Source organism: Ahaetulla prasina, chromosome 2 (assembly GCF_028640845.1).
Source record: "Ahaetulla prasina isolate Xishuangbanna chromosome 2, ASM2864084v1, whole genome shotgun sequence".
NCBI classification, from domain to species: Eukaryota; Metazoa; Chordata; class Lepidosauria; order Squamata; family Colubridae; genus Ahaetulla; species Ahaetulla prasina.
This window is the reverse complement of record NC_080540.1, coordinates 148,293,452-148,314,481: the sequence shown is the minus strand read 5'-3', so window position 1 is coordinate 148,314,481 and position 21,030 is coordinate 148,293,452. Positions and strand designations below refer to the sequence as shown.

The window sequence follows — 21,030 nt, the reverse complement described above, 5'->3', positions numbered from 1 at the left end:
ACACTCCATTCAAAAGTGTGTTATTCCTCAGTCTGGAATTCCAGACCTAATATTAAGCCTACAATTCCCATTATCCTTCACTAGTGCAGGGGTCTCCAACCTTGGTCCCTTTAAGACTTGTGGATTTCAACTCCCAGAGTTCCTCAGCCAGCAAAGCTGGCTGAGGGACTCTGGGAGTTGAAGTCCACAAGTCTTAAAGGGATCAAGGTTGGAGACCCCTGCACTAGTGCAGGGGTGAAACTCAGCATTAAGAAAAGTTAATGCCACCAAGAGACATAGAGTTCATTTGAGCACCCCAATTATCTTGTCTCTATTCCTCCTCCCTCCCTTTCATTCATTCATTCATTCATCATCCATCCATCCCTGAGATTGTGGTAGGGAACTTTCAATCTTATCATTATATATTGACTTACTCATTCTGTAACATTAAATGAAAAAATAATGATCTGCCTGATTGATTCCAACACTAAAGAATTCTTCAGATGAGATTCCCCCCTCTATGGAAGTGGGTGGGAACAAGGCAATCCCATTTTTTAAAAGGTCTTAATTGGCTGTGACGTAAGCCACCTTTACACTGATAATATTAACTCTCCAAATGAAGTTTTGCTCAGCTACTTTGTGATGAAATCCATCTTAGCCATTTATTTATTTATTTTGCTAAAGGATGTCCACCTTGAAACTAGCAGCTGAGGCTGGATTTATGCCCATTCATTGTGCAAAGCTATGGTTCGTGTTCACTATGATTCATTTAATAAGTCACAATTAACTGGAGTTATCCATAGCTCTAAGTCATAAAACATGGTTTACAAATCAGGATGGTAGTTAGCAGAAAACCAGATAAACTACAAGAAGGCTTAAATGATAGATCAACTCTTTCAGGATGTCCTAGAAAGTTGAAATGTTCCTCTGTTCGTTTGTTTTGTAATAATGCCATTTTTTTACTTCAGAGGTTGACTGATTAATGTTTCGGGTCCTGTTTGCCTAACATAATAATAATAATAATAATAATAATAATAATAATAATAATAATAATAATAATAATAATAATAATAATTATTATTATTAGTATTAGTATTAGTATTATTATTAAATTTATATACCACCCTTCTCCCGAAGGACTCAGGGCAGTTTACAACCATGGTAAAAAGTACAAATCAAAAAGTTAAAAAAGCATTTAAAAACTAATTAAATTAAAGGCTGAAAGAATTATAATAAAACTATATTAAAACCCCAATAAAAAACTTCATTAAGCCAGCCCTGCATGATGGAACAGAAAGGTCTTTAGCTCGCGGCGAAAGGTCCGGAGATCAGGAAGTTGATGTATCCTCGGAGGTAGTTCATTCCAGAGGGCAGGAGCCCCCACAGAGAAGGGTCTCTCTCTGGGGTCACCAGTCTACATTGTTTGACCAACGGCAACCTGAGGAGACCCCCTCTACGGGAGCGCACAGGTCGATGGGAGGCTATTGGTCACAGCAGGCGGTCTCGTAGATAACCCGGTCCTATGCCATGGAGCGCTTTAAAGGTGATAACCAACACCTTGAATTGCACCTGGAAGACCACCGGAAACCAGTGCAGCTTGCGCAGGAGAGGTGTTACATGGGAGCCTCGAGTTGCTCCCACTATTACCCGCGCAGCCGCATTCTGAACCAGTTGGAGCCTCCGGGTGCTCTTCAAGGGGAGCCCCATGCAGAGAGCGTTACAGTAGTCTAGGCGGGAAGTGATGAGAGCATGAGTGACCATGCATAGGGAATCCCGGTCCAGAAAGGGACACAACTGGCGTATCAGGCGAACCTAATAAAAAGCCCCCCTGGCAACGGCCGTCATATGCTCTTCTAAAGACAGCCGTGCATCCAGGAGGATGCCTAGATTGCGAGCCCTCTCCGTGGGTGCCAATGACTCGCCCCCAACAGCCAGCGATGGCGTCAGCTGGCTATACTGGGACGCCGGCATCCATAGCCACTCAGTCTTGGAAGGGTTGAGTTGAAGCCTGTTTCTCCCCATCCAGACCCGCATGGCCTCCAGACACCGGGACATCACTTCAACGGCATTGTTGGGATGGTTTGGGGTGGAAATGTATAGCTGATTATCGTCAGCGTACAGATGACATCGCACCCCAAAACCACGGATGATCTCACCTAGCGGCTTCACATAGATGTTGAACAGAAGAGGCGAGAGAACCGACCCCTGTGGCACCCCACATATGAGGCGCCTCGCGGCCGATCTCTTCCCTCCTGCCAACACCGTCTGCGACCGGTCAGAAAGATAGGAGGAGAACCACTGCAGAACGGTGCCCCCCACTCCTAACCCCTCCAACCGGCGAAGTAGAATACCATGGTCGATGGTATCAAAGACCACTGAAAGATCTAATAGGACCAGGACAGAGGAACAACCCCTGTCCCGAGCCCTCCAGAGATCATCCACCAACGCGACCAATGCCGTCTCCATGCTGTACCCAGGCCGGAAGCCAGACTGAGACGGGTCGAGATAGGCAGTTTCATCCAGGAACTGTGGGAGTTGTCACGCCATCACACTCTCTACAACCTTCGTCACAAAGCGAAGGTTGGAGACAGGACGATAGTTCGCTAAAACAGCTGGATCCAGGGAGGGCTTCTTGAGGAGAGGCCTCACTATGGCCTCTTTCAAGGTGGCAGGGAAGACACCCTCTGTCAAGGAAGCATTGACAATTCCCTGAAGCCAGCCTCGTGTAACCTCCCGGGTGGTCAATACCAGCCAGGAGGGACACAGGTCCAATAAACATGTGGTCGCGTTCAGCCTACCCAGTATCCTGTCCATGTCTTCAGAAACAACCGTATCGAACTCTTCCCAGATAACATCCTCAAGACCTGTCTCCGTCATCCCGCCCAAATCCACCCAGTCAGAGTCCAAACCATCCCGACATAACATATATGAAGTGGGAGACTGCTGATGGACAATGCCTGGGAAATGCAGCTGTTCTTTCTTAGGTACTTCTGAATCAACTTAGTTACACTGTTCTTGTTCTAGCAGTTGTTATTCATTTATTTCATTTATTTCCAAAGCTTAAATGCTTACTGTATTTTGAATGCCTGTTCTCTGGGAAAGGATCCCTAGTTACTTTAATACATACTTTAAAATATATTTCTACTCTGCTTTTGCTCCTGTGAGTTCAAGGAAACTAGAACAGAAATTGGTTATTTAACAAAGAAAAATGTCCTTAAAGTATAAAACAGTAAGTGATGAATATAGCAGCCACGAGATTAAACGTTTTCCAAGTATTTTTTAGCGCAGGAAGGCAGTGGCCCTTGGTGTTCTCTGAGCTTGGTTGCTTTCTTGCAGATGATTCGTTACCAAACTAGGTAACATCAGTGGTAGACGGGAGTGACTTGGTCATTCCTGGATTGAGGTTTTGTCTACTTCTTGATTATTGGTCTAGTGTTAATCTTGGTGTTATTCTCTGATCATCTAGGTGTTGGTTGCTGGTGAGGAGGTGCTTCGGTCTTTTTGTTTCCTTTTTAGCTTTTTGATTGTCTCCTTTCAGTGATATGTAGATGTGAATCTCTAGGTGCCTGCCCATGGCTGATTTGTCTAAATTTCCAGGTTTCCAGGGATTCTCTAGTCTAGCATTTTTGGACTTGGTTTGGTCTAGGATCATCACAGGTTCCCAGTTGAAACCATGATTAAGTCTGTCCATGTATTGTGAAATGAAGCAGTTTTCATCAGGTCTTCTGGCTTGCTAGTTGGTGTTCATGGACGTGTTCTGTTAGTCTTCATCTTGGAGCCACCAGCAGACTATTACACTCACATGGCATCAGCATAACACACGAATCAACTAAAACCCTCCAAAACATCCTAGATCAGGGGTCCGCAACCTTAAACACTCAAAGAGCCACAAAGGTCCTAACCGGAAGCCCCCCGTTCAATTCTGAAGCCGACTGGAAGTCCGGTTCCCCCACCATAGATACTCTTCCTAGTGTGGCCTTCTTTTTCCTCTACCTGTCCTAACTGAAAGCCCTATCGATTTTGGAGCTGACCAGAAAACCTGCCCCTTGCCATAGAGTCTCTTCCTGATTCCCCCATCCCCCACCAGAAGCTCCTCTCAAAATTGTGGTGCCGACCGGTGACAGGGAGCCACAGCAGAGGACTGAAAGAGCCACATGTGGCTCCAGAACCATGGGTTGCTGACCACTGTCCTAGGTAAACCAAAGGAGCCCCAGAAAAAGAAAAAAATAGGAATCAACTACAACACACAGTGTGTGCTGTCTCCTCCCCCACTTCAGACCCACGAGCTGGCCTTCAGCCAGCAGATTCATGGCTCTTATCAGTCCTGGCAGAGAAATCGCAGCTGCCTGCCAAAGTTCAAACAAATGACTCACGTAGCAAGACTTTCAGCTCTTTTTGAAATGGATCAGCTAAACTTTGCTTCCCGTGGAGTGAGAGCAGTCCCAAAGCTCTTTATATATCCTGTGGGGTGAGGTTCCTGCCCCACCCTTCCTTTTGATGACGCCGCCTCTCTAATCTTCTGAAGTGCGGGTCAAGCCAAGCTTGATTATTATTATCAGCTGGGTCTGAAGGCGTAGCCTGGGGAAGGGAGGAATCAGGGGATGACGGCCTCATTATGTCCTCCGACTGGTCTGGTTCTGGCTCCTGGAGCCGAGCCAAAGGAATCGGTGCTCCCGAGGTAAGCCTTACCGGCCCTTCCCCCTCACCCTCGGAGTCACTTTCGGGCATGGGGCCAGGTTTGGGGGCTGGAGTCAAGGACTTTAACAATCACTATGTAAGACAAACAGGCAGAAGACTAGCAAAGTAGGCCTTGATTTATCAGAGTTGTCCCACGATTGGATGACATCAAGTACGTGAGAAAGCTTCAGCAGGAAAAGACGTGAAAAATCTGCCTCCCCATCAGCCAAAGGAGGAGTGACAAGGTCGGGGGTGTTTTCTCACCATGTACCTGCTTCTTTAGTACCATCTCATTTTGTGTGGGCGTGCAGCACCCAATCTTTAAAGCTTTATCTTGAGCACAGCATGTGTGGGATGGACAGCGAACAGGCTGACTGGGTAGAATGGCAGCAGGGAAACTAAGGGACCTTTGTCAAGGACACAGCTGAGCAGAAGTCCACAGCCTAAGACCAACGGTCTGTTAGCATGCCCTGCAACCTCTGTACAAAACACACCAAAACCTGGCTTTCACGATTTGATTTGATTTTTACAAAATTGCAGGTTCCCAGCTCTCACTTCCGAGGCAAAATATGGCTCTGAGAGATCAATACTCGGGGGTGGGGTGGTGAATAAAAGATTTCAGAAATTATTTAAGGGATAATTTACCAGGCCTTTGAGGAATTCAGCCCATTTTTTCACATTCGAAGGAAACGTCCAGGAAAATTAGCTGATTAAGAAAAAAATGCCATTTGTTGATGTGGAATCTTTTTTGTTTTGTTAGGAAAGCAGTTTAATGGCATTTCCCAACTATTCAAATTAAAATGTATTTTCAGGGCAGGAAAAAAGTCATCAAAAAGTAATTTTCATTTGAAATAGTACATAAAATGTAATTCTGCAAATATCTTGAGGCTTTTGGAAAATATCTTTGCTGATTTCATGCATGGTTAACTGAACCATGGCTATTGAACATAGAAGGGTTGGCTGAGCTTGTAAAACATATTAGACTACAAACCATGGTTTATAAACAACAGTGGTTGGTTTATACGATATGCTAAGCCAAAAAGGAACAAACCACATTAATGATAGATGCAGGCGTTTCCAAACAGACACGTATCAAAATCAGTTAATCAATTAAATAGATTTTGAGGCTGCCCAACTCCAAAAAGGCTGTTTTGTGACATGCACTGGTTACTAGTAAGTTTCCAAATGCTTTTCAAGATGCTAGTTATTACCTTAAAGCCCTACATGGAACATATTCTGGAGCTACTGGGTTATGGATTAGCAAATCCAGGACAGAACAAGACTTGGTTATACTATTGAGATACTGTTTGCCTCCTGTAGTGTCAGATAGAGTTGACTTGCTTTGCATCCTGTTGGTCTCTAATCATTTATAAGAATGTTTTGTAGGAAGTTAGCACCCACACCTCTCCTAGGAAAATGAGATATTTTAGGAAATATTAAAAGCAGGGGTGGGTTTCCACCGGTTCGCCCTGGTTTGGGTGAACCGGTAGTGGCAGTAGCGGGAGGCACCGCCCACCTGCCCGTATGTCATCACAGATGCTCTGCGCATGCGCAGAAGGTTCCGCGCATGCGCAGAAGCACCGCACGTGAGCAAAGCAAGCACTCACAGTTCTAAACCGGTAGCGAAGGTAAGTGGAACCCACTACTGATTAAAAGGGCAGAATATTTCCCCTAAAATATTGGAGCAGTGTTTCTCAGGAAAGCCAAGACAAGAGCTTTAAGTTAACATCAGGCTACGCATTATCATGGCCACGATCCATGTGTCGTTGTGTGCCACACTATCACAAGCCTACTTATTTTGAATTGTTCCATATTAAATGTATGAAGCCCTTTCTAATCCCATAGAGAGAGTGCCAGATAAGGTTTGGCAGCCTCTCGTGACCCTGCCGTTGCCATTTCATCTATGCAAACTCTAATTACTTATGAAAACATTTTTTGAGAATTGCAAATATGTCTTACCCTAAACATTTGAGAATCATTAGCCTAGGCTTGGTTTCTCCCTTTGTTTCTTTTGTAACAGGAAAATAATCTGTGCTGCTTTTAATAGTTCCACCACCTCTTCCACCCACAACAACTGTGATTTTTTTTGGGGGAAAGAGATTTAAAAGATACTCAGAGTATTTGGGGTCACTTTAGGAGCTTATTATTCCCAGGAACTCTGATGCTTTGATGGTTATTCTGATGGATATGAAGGGGGGGAAATGAAAATAAAAAGCCACCTGCATTTCAAGCAACATATTTAACGCAGGTGGCATAGAAAAAACATGCATTTGGGAATGCATTAAACAACAACAATAACAATAACAACGTCAGATTCATTCTATAGCTAGCAGATATGGAAAAGAGTGATCTTTTCCAAGCAGAAGAAACGGTAATGTGGGGTCCTAATTACTGTATATCTTTGAATTATTGTTCCCGTTGTTGGTACTGTCATTACTTTGCCTAGGCTGTCCATACTGCTTTAGAGAGTAAAATAAATGAAAGCAAGAGCAGATGTTGCCAGATCTAATTCTGACAAGGAGGGAACCAACAGAAGGAAGGAAAGATTATTTAACAGCGAGCGTGCCAGAGTATGCACAAATTGCATTACAAGGCATTTGAAATTATGGGTATCAAACATCCTATTTAGAAATACTTTGAACAGAATCTGCCAGATAATAGTTTATTGATACACATTTAGGAGTAAAAACAAAGATCTTAAACTTGTCCATTTATACAAAACACATCTGACATTTCTTCTCTGGTCTCTGTATTTGCGTATGTAACTGCACAGGTGATAGAGGAACTGTTTGGAGCTCCCATATAACACCAATCCTGCGCAAGCTGCACTGGCTGCCTGTGGTCTTCCGGGTGCACTTCAAGGTGTTGGTTACCACATTTAAAGCGCTCCATGGCTTAGGACCAGGTTACTTACGGGACCGCCTACTGCCACAGTTTGCCTCCCACCGACCCGTGTGCTCTCACAGAGAGGGACTCCTTAGGGTGCCTTCAGCCAAGCAATGTTGGCTGGTGGCCCCCAGGGGAAGGGCCTTCTCTGTGGGGGCTCCTACTCTATGGAACGAACTTCCCCCTGGACTTCGACAACTTCCTGACCTTCGGACCTTTCGCCACGAGCTTAAGACGTACCTATTTTTCCGTGTGGGACTGGCATAGAATTTTAAGATGTTTTTATGGGTTTTTTAATTTTTAATTAGTTTTTTTGGATTTTAAATGTATTTTAAATTTGGGCCAAATTTGAATAAGTTTTTTAGCTACTGTTTTATCTGTATTTTGTGTGTATTTGATTGTTGTTTTTATTTGGCTGTTCACCGCCCTGAGTCCTTCGGGAGAAGGGTGGTATACAAATTAAATAATAATAATAATAATAATAATAATAATAATAATAATAATAATAATAATAATAATAATAATAATAATAATAATAATAATAATAATAATAATATATCTAATTTATCTTAGTTACTAAGCCAGGGGTATTTTGGCAAGTTTAAGACCTGTGATCTTCAACTCCCAGCATAGATAGCTGGGGAATTCTGGGAATTGAAGTCTACAGGTCTTAAAATTGCCAAGGTTGGACATCCCTGTATTAAGCAAATGACTGAATCTATCAATCTGGCTTCTACATTCAGCTTTCTTAAGGGTGATTCTGCATGGCAGGATTAAAGTACTATCATCCACTGCAGATGTTGGCAGAACAGTATGCCAAGTTAAAATATCTGTACATTCCTGATTGCATTCAATATTACAATTCTCTTGCAACCACTGGTGATCTTTTAAGGAGCTCCAGACATCCTGGGATCAAAATTTATACCCCTTTGCTCCAGGGTTAAATTGGCTCCATGACAGAGAGGTATTCCTGTGAGGGCTCTGGGACTATTATGACAGCTCCTAAGACTGAGGCTGCTAATCTCACAATCACCATGCCAAGGATTCCCCAAATGCAGGGGTCTGCAAACTTGGCTCTTTTAAGACTTGTGGATTTCAACTCCCAGAATTCCTCAGCCAGCTTGCTCTGGAAAGGTTGCAGAAACATGTTGCAGAAACATGTTGTCTGAAGTTTTTGAAGAGTTAGAAGGCTTTGGTGCTGGACTTTAGGCAATGCGGTGAGCAACTCAGCAACATGGGAGGACCAAGATCCACTCCTTTCTTCTCATGATGCTGAGACACAAGTGTTCCACAAGACCAGAAGGAAGAGCTACTAGACTTTAGACCAGTGGTTCCCAACCTTTTCTTGTTTGAGGCACAACCTTTTCTTGTTTGAGGCACCCTTGGAAAGCCTTTCAAAAGTTCCCGGCACCCTTATAAGGAAATAGATATTTAAAATCTCCGTAGCTCAAAAGTTCCCGGCACCCTCAAAAGATCTCACGGCACCCCTTAGTGCCGCGGCACACACACACACACACACACACACACACACACACACACACACACACACACACACACACACACACACACACACACACACACACACACACACACACACACACACACACACACACACACACACACACACACACACACACACACACACACACACACACACACACACACACACACACACACACACACACACACACACACACACACACACACACACACACACACACACACACACACACACACACACACACACACACACACACACACACACACACACACACACACACACACACACACACACACACACACACACACACACACACACACACACACACACACACACACACACACACACACACACACACACACACACACACACACACACACACACACACACACACACACACACACACACACACACACACACACACACACACACACACACACACACACACACACACACACACACACACACACACACACACACACACACACACACACACACACACACACACACACACACACACACACACACACACACACACACACACACACACACACACACACACACACACACACACACACACACACACACACACACACACACACACACACACACACACACACACACACACACACACACACACACACACACACACACACACACACACACACACACACACACACACACACACACACACACACACACACACACACACACACACACACACACACACACACACACACACACACACACACACACACACACACACACACACACACACACACACACACACACACACACACACACACACACACACACACACACACACACACACACACACACACACACACACACACACACACACACACACACACACACACACACACACACACACACACACACACACACACACACACACACACACACACACACACACACACACACACACACACACACACACACACACACACACACACACACACACACACACACACACACACACACACACACACACACACACACACACACACACACACACACACACACACACACACACACACACACACACACACACACACACACACACACACACACACACACACACACACACACACACACACACACACACACACACACACACACACACACACACACACACACACACACACACACACACACACACACACACACACACACACACACACACACACACACACACACACACACACACACACACACACACACACACACACACACACACACACACACACACACACACACACACACACACACACACACACACACACACACACACACACACACACACACACACACACACACACACACACACACACACACACACACACACACACACACACACACACACACACACACACACACACACACACACACACACACACACACACACACACACACACACACACACACACACACACACACACACACACACACACACACACACACACACACACACACACACACATACACACACACACACACACACACACACACACACACACACACACACACACACACACACACACACACACACACACACACCCCTACCTTCCTAGAAGGTACAGTACATTTAGATATGTTTTCTGGACTCTTATTAAGGACATAGTTTTTATAAAAGAGTTTACAAACAAGTTTGGAGATTAATTTAAACACAAAACCGAGTCCTAGAACTTCAGGCGTTATCTAAGGATCCGAACAGCACCAAACTGTTCACCATAACAGCACCAAATTCTCACCATAACAGCACCAAACTGTTCACCATAACAGCACCAAACTGTTCACCATAACAGCACCAAACTGTTCACCATAACAGCACCAAATTCTCACCATAACCTTAGAAGATATTCTCCAAATATGACTGCCACTCATTACGAAACTAGTTCCATGCAGAGGTGGGTTTCAGCAGGTTCTGACCAGTGCTGGAGAACCGGTAAATACCACCTCTGACTGGGCCCACCCCCATCTATTCTCTGCCTCCTGAGTCCCAGCTGATCGGGAGGAAATGGGGATTTTACAGTGTCCTTCCCCTGCCACGCCCACTAAGCCATGCCCACCAAGCCACATCCACAGAACTGGTAGTAAAAAATTTTGAAACCCACCACTGGTTCCATGGTCTCTCAACTGTCGATTCATTTTTTTCTCTGCTACGCTCCTGTGCTTTCCTCAAGGAACAGTGTAATAGTGACATAGTGTAAGCCGCCCTGAGTCTTCGGAGAAGGGCGGGATATAAATGTAAATAAATTTAAAAAAAAAACAGAACGGGGAAAAAAAGCAGCTGTCTGTTCTATGCGGTTGCAAACTCCTTCCAATTTACACAGGGGTGCCCAAGGGGAAAAGGCATGTGAAGAAGAAAAAAATTGAGATGATGACTGCTATCTTATGATTGAAATCTGCTCTTTTTTACCTACTTCCCACTGTAAGCCAGGATGAATTAAAAACAGAATATCTGTTACTGTCAATCAATAGAACAAATCAATCCGGAATCAAGGCACAAAAGATTAGATTCAAATAACTGTGTTTTGACACATTATTAGACAAAGACTCGTCTCTTTTGAAATGTCTGTAATGCCGGGAGAGATGTAAGGGATACATACACTGAAAATAAAACAACACATTGAAAAGGTAAAAAGATTGCAGATACTGTAGCTCCGTTTGGATCATAGTCATTGTTACAGCAGTCAGAGCCTTTATCAAGCATCAACCAGGATCCATACTACTGAATTCTGAAAGAAATGTGGCAGACTATAGTTAATTACCAGGCACTTTATTTTAACAAAACCCTTATGTCTTTTAATCATGTATGACAGTAAACTTCCACATCACGGAATCATCCCCAGCATTTTCAAAAGATGCTTTTGAATTTGGGTGGTGATGGAAAAGGTCTCAGAAAGGAACCTGTTATGTTCGGGAAGTAACGAGGCTGGAGACCAGGGTAGTGACAACAGCTCTTTAATATATGGTGGACCCAGCAACCAGGCTGGGGAAAACAACCCTTTATATACTGTTTAACCGGCGGCTTCAACCAATCAGCAACGTGCTTGTTTCCCGCCTAAATATTTAAAGATACATAACATTCCTCCCCTCCCAGAAAACACTTTACCACTATTTACATATTATTTACATGTTATTTTTCGACGTAGTCACGCAAATAACCTGGGCATCTCCTAATTCTTTCGGACCTGCGCGGTTCAGTCCTGGGTGGTGTTTTGAGCTGGTCGGAGGGGCTTCTTTCTCCTCCCAGCTCTCTCTCTAGGCCATCGGGCCCTGGATTACTGGCAGTTTCTTTTTCTTGGCCATCCGCCTTGGATTACTTTTTGAGTTTTCCTGCTGTTTCCATCGGGAACCTGATGGCGCCGCTGGACCTCCGGGACCTCAGCTAAGTCTTGCGCCTCCCCCGGGTTATGGTCAGCTGTGGGTTCAAATAAGGAGTGGTCATGATCTGTCTCATTTAGTTCGGGTTGTTCAGCTATTCGCTTCCTTATCTGATCTATGTGGCGCCCATACTCGGTTGTCTTGTAACTCACCAAGTATGACTTTGGACCGGTTGCTTTTATGATTTGCCCTGAGCCAACTTGGGCCGCCCCATAGTTGCGGGCCCACACTCGGTCGCCTATGCCCATTTCTCTCGTTTTTCTATTTCCCCTTGTAACCCTCTGGTGTGTAATGGGATTCAAACGGTCAAGTGGGCACCGGAGTTTCCGTCCCATCAATAATTCGCTGGGCTTCTGCCTGTAGCAGTGCTTGGGGTTCTGTGCTGAACGGCCAGAAAGAAATCTATCTTTGTTTGCCAGTCACCTGGCTTGAGCCTGACAATGCCTCCTTAGCGCCCGGACGGAACGCCTGCAAGGCCATTCGACGCAGGGTGGAAAGGCGCAGAGAGGGCATGTCGGATGCCCTCCTCTGCCAAGTATTCTCAAACTGGGCTGCCGTGAATTGCGGGCGTTGTCGGACACCAGAGTGTCCGGCAACCCGTGGGTTGCGAATAGGTGGCGAGGGCTGCGATTACTGCCTCGGCCGTGGTGGATTTCATGAGTATGATCTCCAACCATTTAGAGAATGCATCGACGACCACTAGGAAGGTTTGGCCGTGGAAAGGGCCAGCAAAATCAATGTGGATTCTTGACCAGGGCCCTTGGGGTTTTTCCCATTCCCTGACTGGGGCCGTTGGGGGTAGAGGTCTGGACTCTTGGCAAGCCTGGCATTTCCCTACCCTCTCAGCAATCTCTGAGTCCATGAGAGGCCACCACACATAGCTTCTTGCTAACCCCTTCATCCTTACGATCCCTGGGTGACCCTCGTGGAGGAGGTCCAATACCTTTCCCCTTAATTTATCCGGGATTACCACACGATCACCCCATAACAGGCACCCCCCTTGAGCCGAGAGCTCATCACGTTTTTTACAAATTCCTTAAACCGTTCGCCCGGCGCAGCGGGCCACCCTCTTTGTACCCAACCGAGTACAGTCCTTAACATAATGTCCCGGTATGATGCCCGAGCCACTTCCTTAGATGTGACTGGGCCAGAGTCCAAAGAGTCAATCAGCAGGATGGGCGTCCCCGGAGTGGGATCTTCGATCGCCCCTGGTAGTGGGCATCTGCTTAACGCGTCTGCATGCCCCACTTCTTTTCCTGGTCGATGCTGCAGCTTGTAAGAATAAGCGGCTAAGAAAATAGTCCATCGAGTCAATCGTGGCGAAAGTGCCACAGGCGTTGGGCGGTCGCCAGCCAGTATTCCTAACAGCGGTCTGTGGTCAGTCACAATTTCAAAGTCTCGCCCAAAAACATATTCGTGAAATTTTTTCACCCCTGACACAATTGCTAGCGCTTCTTTATCTAACTGGCTATAGTTCCTCTCTGGGGAGGACATCGTTCTGGAGTAGAAGGCTATAGGGGCTTCTGTGCCGTTTGGCAGTCTGTGGCTGAGTACAGCTCCCACCCCATAAGGGGAGGCATCGCAAACCAGCACTAGTGGTAATGAGCTATGATATTGGATGAGCAGGCTGTCGCCGAGAGCAGGTTTTTACTGCTTCAAAGCCCTACTTTCCGACTTCCCCAAGACCAAACAGTATTTTTCCCTAAAAGCTTATGCAGCGGTTCAGCAACGGTCGCTTTGTTTTTTAAAAAGACCGCGTAAAAATTCACTAGCCCCAGGAATGCCTGTAGCTCTGTTTTGTTTTTGGGCGCTGGAGCCTTTCTGGTTGCCTTGACCTTGCTCTCAGTGGGTGAATTCTTCTTGTCTATTCGTAGCCCAAGAATCCGACGGATCCGACCCCTATCTGGCATTTGTTCACTTTGAGCTTTAGTCCGTTTGTCCGGAAAATGCCCAGAACCTTTCTTAGACGCTCCCCCAATTCCTCTACGTTTTCCGCTGATATCAATACATCATCGAAGTAGGGAACTACCCTGGGAGCCCTTGCAGAAGTCGTTCCATCAAATTTTGAACAGCCCTGGTGCCACACTCACCCCAAATTGTAATCGGGTGCACTTGAAGGCCCCCTGTGAGTTACAATTGTTTGGGCTTCGCTGTGTTGGCGTCACGGGCAGTTGTTGGTAGGCTTGAGCCAAGTCTAACTTTGCAAAGACTTGCCTTGCCCCAAAGAGTGCAGCAAGTGTTGCACCACGGAACTGGGTAAGCGCTTTTCTGTAAGGCTTTGTTTAGCGCCGCCTTGTAGTCAGCGCAGATTCTAATTGACCCATCTGGTTTTACTGGGTGACGATTGGCGTCTCCCACTTTGCGTGATCGACTGGCACCAAAATCCCTGATTTATGAGCTTATCTAGCTCCTTGTCAATTTTGGTTTAAGGGCAAAGGACTCTCCTTGCCTTTAACCTAATGGGAGCTACCTGGGGTCTAAGTTGAAGGAAATAGGGGTCCCTTGTACTTGCCCAGGCAGTCCTTGAAGACATCTTCGAACTCGTTCATGAGCATGTCTTTCAGGTTACAGTCACTTGTAGATGCCAGTCACCCCATGCCCAGTGCACGAAACCAGTCTAGTCCCAACAAACTAGGCAGGGTCCCTTCGACGATCGTGATGGGCAGGGTCTTCTTGTGTGGTCCGTACTCGACTCGGACGGAGGTGGTCCTCGAACAGGGATGCGATTCCCTTGGTAGTCGTGGACTCGTAGCCGTTGTGTTTGCAGGTGGCGCCGCGACTGACGGCAGTGACTTCGCCAAAGTGTCCCAGGACATGATGGTGATCGCTGACCCGTGTCTACTTCGAGTCGGCACCGTACTCCTTCTATTTTGGGTTTGGTGAAGATCTTCTTCTCCACCGGGTTGAGGCGCGCCTATGACCACCGTCGTTTGGTTTGAATCCGCGCCTTTTTGTTTGAGCCAATCGCGGTCGCCTTGCCGATCCCGCGCCTGATTGGCCGATTTGAATTTTCGGCGGAAGGTTGGGGAGCTCGACAGACTTGAGCTAGGTGCCCTTCTTCTCGCACCGCCGACATGTTGCGCCCTTGAACTTGCAGCGCTGGCGCTGGTGTTGACCTCCGCAACTTCCGTGATTCGTCCCGGTCCTCTTTGCCGCTTTCTCGGTTCGGCAGACCCTTCCTCATCCTCACCGCCGGATTCGGTCTGGATCTCTTCTTGGTGCACCGGGTTGACTTTGTGCTCGCCTTTGGTGTGAGAGGCTTTTGCAGTGTCTCCGCCGCTTGGGTGGACATTTCATGCGCTCTGGCTTCGTCCAGGCGTTTGCCAGCGCAGATTGCTTTTCGATAGCAGCCGCCCGCAAACGCATGTCTCGGACCCCTGATGAGTTGCTCCAGCAGCACCTCGCCCAGGTCTCGGTACCCACAGTCTTTGGAGGCTTTCCGCAGGGCGGCCATGTAGTCGCCGATGGATTCGCCTCAGCTGTCGGCGCCTCCAAATTCAAAACGCCGCACGATTTGGACGGCGTTGGCGCGAAATGGTTTTTAGCAGGGTTTGCAGAGTTTGCCACGATACCGATTGTATCGGCGTTGGCTCTGCCAGGGCTTCCGCGATGTCGATGACCTCGGACCGCAGTGGCTCAAGAAGTATGCCCTTTGCGGTTGTCTGAACTCCTTGCAGTTCGTTGGCTTCTAGAAAGCTTTCGAAACGGGTCATATACGTTCCCCATTTCTCTTTAGCCGGGTCAAACGGTGCGGGCGGAGTGTAACTGGCCATCTCCGTTTTTCTGCCCTGTGTTTGCTGGGTTCGGTTCTTCCGTGCTTCAGCTCGGTTCTGGTGCTCCTTAGCCTCGAGATCCCACCTTCGTCGCCAGTGTTATGTTCGGGAAGTAACGAGGCTGGAGACCAGGGTAGTGACAACAGCTCTTTAATATATGGTGAACCCAGCAACCAGGCTGGGGAAAACAACCCTTTATATACTGTTTAACCGGCGGCTTCAACCAATCAGCAACGTGCTTGTTTCCCGCCTAAATATTTAAAGATACATAACAGAACCAGTGCCTTTTTTTGCTGCTGTCCTACTTGAGACACTAAGTAAAGAGAGGTAGTCCATGCATGCTCCTTGGCCGACCCATGGAATCTCGAATACAAAATGAATTGCATGTTATTTTGAAATAATTCTATCAAGGTATGGAGTGAAATTAACAAAAACAGGGTGCATCCTCTCTGCTGCATACTCTTTCACTGGATGTGGGTCTACTTACGAACTGAGCCATGGTGATGCTCTGGTTAGAATGCAGTATTGCAGGTGAATTCTGCCAACTGCCAACAGTTCGATTCTGACCAGCTCAAGGTTGCCTTGAGCTGGTCATCCCATCCTTCTGAGGTCAGTAAAATGAAGACCCAGATTGTTGGGAGCAATATGCTGATTCCGGAAACCACTTAGAGAGGGCTGTAAATCACAAGTCTAAGTGATATTGCTATTGCTGAACTCAGGATTGTTATGTGCACGTACACCTGCTAGGATGGGTTCAATCACCAGAGGAGCATTTTAGCAGAGGAAGTTGTCAACAGTTTGATCAGTTATTGGAAGTTCTTCCAAACTATTGGGCAAATAGATAACATATCCTTCAAGGTTCTTCTCCTTGTAGCAAAATGTCTATCAGCACACTCACTGGGCAGATTCTTCAAGCAGTCGCTGTTTTTTCCACTGCCCTTTCAGGCCTGAATGTACTTGGGTTTGGCAATTAGTAGCATCTCTACTTTGGACTAATAGCATTCAAATCCAATATTTGGGACTATTGCTACACAACTGAGTAACTTTTGGTTATGTCCAGTAACAGAACCTCTCTGCTGCAAAGGACCTTGTTCATGTGGATACTTCTTATTTTATTGAGGAAAGAAATTTCCACATCATCCTGCCCCAAACTGTATTTATCTTTGAAGGCTGAGCTAGTGTTTTGAACCTCATTTTCAGGGACTAAAACTCTCTTAAGGAAACATGTGTTTTGAAACTTAAAAGACAGCACAGTTGTAAACATATTGAGAAGCATTAGGGTTTCCTGTCCTTAAAAGTTTATCTTGACCATTTGGAAAAGTCTTTTTAGCACCAAGTTCAAGTTCAGAAATTGTAAATATGAGGATGGTTGAAATATGAAGTCAAATCTCTTACTGGCTATGTCAAATGACGTTGTACAGATGCTACTCTAGCTATGATTTTACGTAAACTCATCCTGGACCTTGCAGTTAGTTTATATTTTGTACAAACCCAGACAAATAGCATCCAGTTGAGTCAACCAGTTATATAAATCAGGGCTAAGCATATTATGCAAAGATGGACTCCTTTGTTAGCTTCTAGACTTTGGTTCTGTGCAAGATGAGACACGTGCAATTACAGTATTCTTAAGATCATCATTTATATTTATATACAATCCTTTGTACAGTTCTTTATGACATATAATCAAGATCTTTACTCTGGAGAAAGACTGGATCCATACTAGGTTCCTGCAGGTTCATATTGTCCCCAGTAGGCCTTAAAACTGCCTATTGTCCCTCAAGGGCATCATGGTTAGCAAAGCCACCATACTGCCTTGAGGCAGTAGTTGCATTATAGTGTCATTTTCACATTAAATTACCATGCCAGTGAAGAAAATGCCTTTATTGATATAATGAGAAGATAAAATGCATCACTGTGAATATTACACATCAATAACGTACTTCAGTTATCTAAATTAGTCCATATATATTATTTCAGCAAACCCAAACACTTTATCAGGTAGATTGGTTATTATCATGTTTAGGTTGTATAAAAGGCTTGAGAAAAGCTTTCGGCCACATGACAACCCTATCGACTCCCATAGTGAATTTACGATTTATCCTCATATGCCTCGTCTTAGCCACATGATGGCCTTTTTTGCTAGCTGAAATTTCAAAAGGAAAAGACTTTTAAGGGCTTGATGCAACAGCCAGCAAAGACATTACAATCCATTCAGGCATACACACGGAGTTGAGAGAGGGAAATACTTTAAAATATTAAATGGGGCAGGAAGGGCTTTCTTGTTCTTGGTAGTTATCACCTGAGGTAGTAACATGTACAACCATTACTACAATTGTTTCTGAAATCTTATTGTACTTCTCCAATTTTCCTTTTCAAACCAATTTTGTCATTTTTAAGGCTGGTTGAAAAGCTTCCTAATTTAAAGCTCAACTCTATAATTGTAGTTCTGTACGCGGGGGTTCCTAACTTATGCCTGAACAATCTCGAGCTGATGTTCAGTAGCCAGATTTAAGTTAGCTTCAATGCAAAATAGAAAGAGGAGTGCGATTCTCACTTGCTTTCCTACCGCCCAGGCTTTGGTCATGTAAAAGTTTTTCTTTGCCAGACATTGAGCCTTCTGGATGATCACTTAGATGCTTTGACTATTTATTTCCATAACTTGTTAGCAGGTTTGAGAAACTGCACTAACCTGAATATTCCTAATATTTGCTTTTAAGTTAACCATTTCTTACTGCCTATCATCTAGGACCAATCACAGTAAACATTCTAATCATTCTCTATGATCTAGTATTTTGGTACTCCACTTGTATTTAATATAAATAGTGTGCTAAGCATCTGATCCGAACTGCACTTCTGCAGTAAACTGATTGGTCTCAAGCAAATCACCATTTTCAGTTATCTGCAGTATGAGTGGTAACATACAGCATGATTCTTTAAAGTTTCTTAAACATTCTATCAACCTAAACAAAATATTTTAGGATCCATTATTCTTCTGAAGACCGATTTTTCTTCCTCTTTTTTCATTTGCTATGAGTCCAAGCCTGAAGCCAAATTGAACATTCTAAATTACCTATTATTATTATCGCTAAAAGTCTTATCATTTTTTTCTTACTTCATTTATCAGCTGTAGCAGCAAACTAGATACCCAAACTAACCATACTCAAAATAGTCCAGACATTTTTTTTGTTCCTTGAAATTAAACTAATCCTAAATTAACCTAACCCACACCTGTAGGAAATCCATTTACTATGAACTCTTTTTAAAGAGAAGAAATAAGGGCACAAAGTGAAGGCTACCATCTTTTAAACATGTATGTTGCTTTTATTTATACAAGGATAGAGACTGTAGCATTTTTTGCTTTTACTTGCGATCATTTAGGCTTAGCGTTACTAATAAATTGCTAGAAATTTAGTTTAGAATCGGATAACGGGATTTTGGCCGGGAAGTGAAAAAAAAAGAAACCTCCCATCCCACACCAAACATTAAAACTAGGGAATATCTAAATTTATACATGACATATAGACAGAATGTTAATTCTCTCAGGGAGAATGGAAATTGCTCACCCACTGCTGGAAGAGATACTCCCCTGTATTCCCAAGTGTAGAAATTTAGGATGTTGCAAAAAAAGAATATAGCAATCTCCTATAGCTTTTCCCTTCAAATTTCTCATCTAGAACCCACAATTCATAGCAACCTGTTTCATTGTCAGCATGAATAGCTTTTGCTGTTAAAAATAAGGCCTGGCTTGTGGCATTCTGGGAGGAATAGGGATCAGAAAATTTTGGTTTAGAACTATTGGAAGACATACCCACCCCACTTTTAGGATACCCACCCACTACCCCACCCCACTTTTACGATATAGACCCAGCAATATTTTAAACTGGCCCTAATGTTAGAGGAGCCATTGGACGTAAGGAGGGGCATCAGTAAGGTGTGCCAAGGCCACTCCTGAACAGCAAGAATATGTCTTCCCATTAAAATCTGACCCATTTTACACTGCAGGAAGCAAGGGCAAGAGAAATGCTAAAAAGCTGCTTTCCCAGAATGGAATGATTGGGAAAAAGAAGCGGCACAGGGATAGCAAAGTGTAAATTTCCTTTCTCGTTAATATCTCTAGCTAAGTGTGACCCAGAATCTTGTTCTCCAATTTTGGAAAGTGGCAGAGTTTGCGGTCCTCAGGAATTGGACGCCTCGTATTGGCTTGACCTAGGTTTCCTCTGTGGCAGAGCCTTGACTTCTGGGCTGAGTGGGACCAAATGTGTCTGTAAGGATGGGGCTGGTGGGCCTGGCTCAGGCCCAGGCCCAGTTCCATTGATTCCAGCAGGGCAAGTCTGGTTGAGGCTGTTTGCATTTCCAGAGGGTGGTCGGGACTTGTAGTTGGACTGATACCAAGACCCATTTCTATAGCGATTTGAATTGAGATGCGATGAGCCATTCTGGCGTTGTCCTTGGGACCGGTAACCTTGACCAGACCTTCTATTTCCCTGGAACCCCTGGAACAGAAAGAAGGGGGGAAATCAGTGAGATTATCAGTATTATGAACAAAGGCAAATATACGGGTCCCAGGATAATGTTGCAAGATCCAATCTGAGTCGGTTGCTGGGACCAGAGGTTTACTTCTCCGAGCTTTTAGATTCGTGCTGGAGCCCATCCTCAGGAAACTTCTCTCTCCTGGAATATGTCTACTACACAAGAAGATGCAATGGCCTAGAATGTTTCATTTGAATGCTGTCAATTCAGTCTTTAAAAATGGGAAGTTATTTTAAATTTGGTGCATATCCTACTAGAGTTGAATTTTCATTCCAC

At 44.9% G+C, this 21,030-nt stretch overlaps 1 protein-coding gene across 3 annotated transcripts in view; it reads right to left on the bottom strand.

Moving 5' to 3' along the window:
- Positions 1-18,090: 18,090 nt before the first annotated feature.
- The window catches only part of SPATS2 (spermatogenesis associated serine rich 2), a 50,094-nt gene continuing 47,154 nt past the window's right edge, over positions 18,091-21,030 (bottom strand). For all 3 annotated transcript variants that reach the window (XM_058170330.1, XM_058170329.1, XM_058170331.1), the window contains exon 13: positions 18,091-20,717. In XM_058170330.1, the coding sequence (XP_058026313.1) occupies positions 20,400-20,717 (318 nt within the window). In that variant the 3' untranslated portion in view covers positions 18,091-20,399. The remainder of the gene's footprint in view (positions 20,718-21,030) is intronic.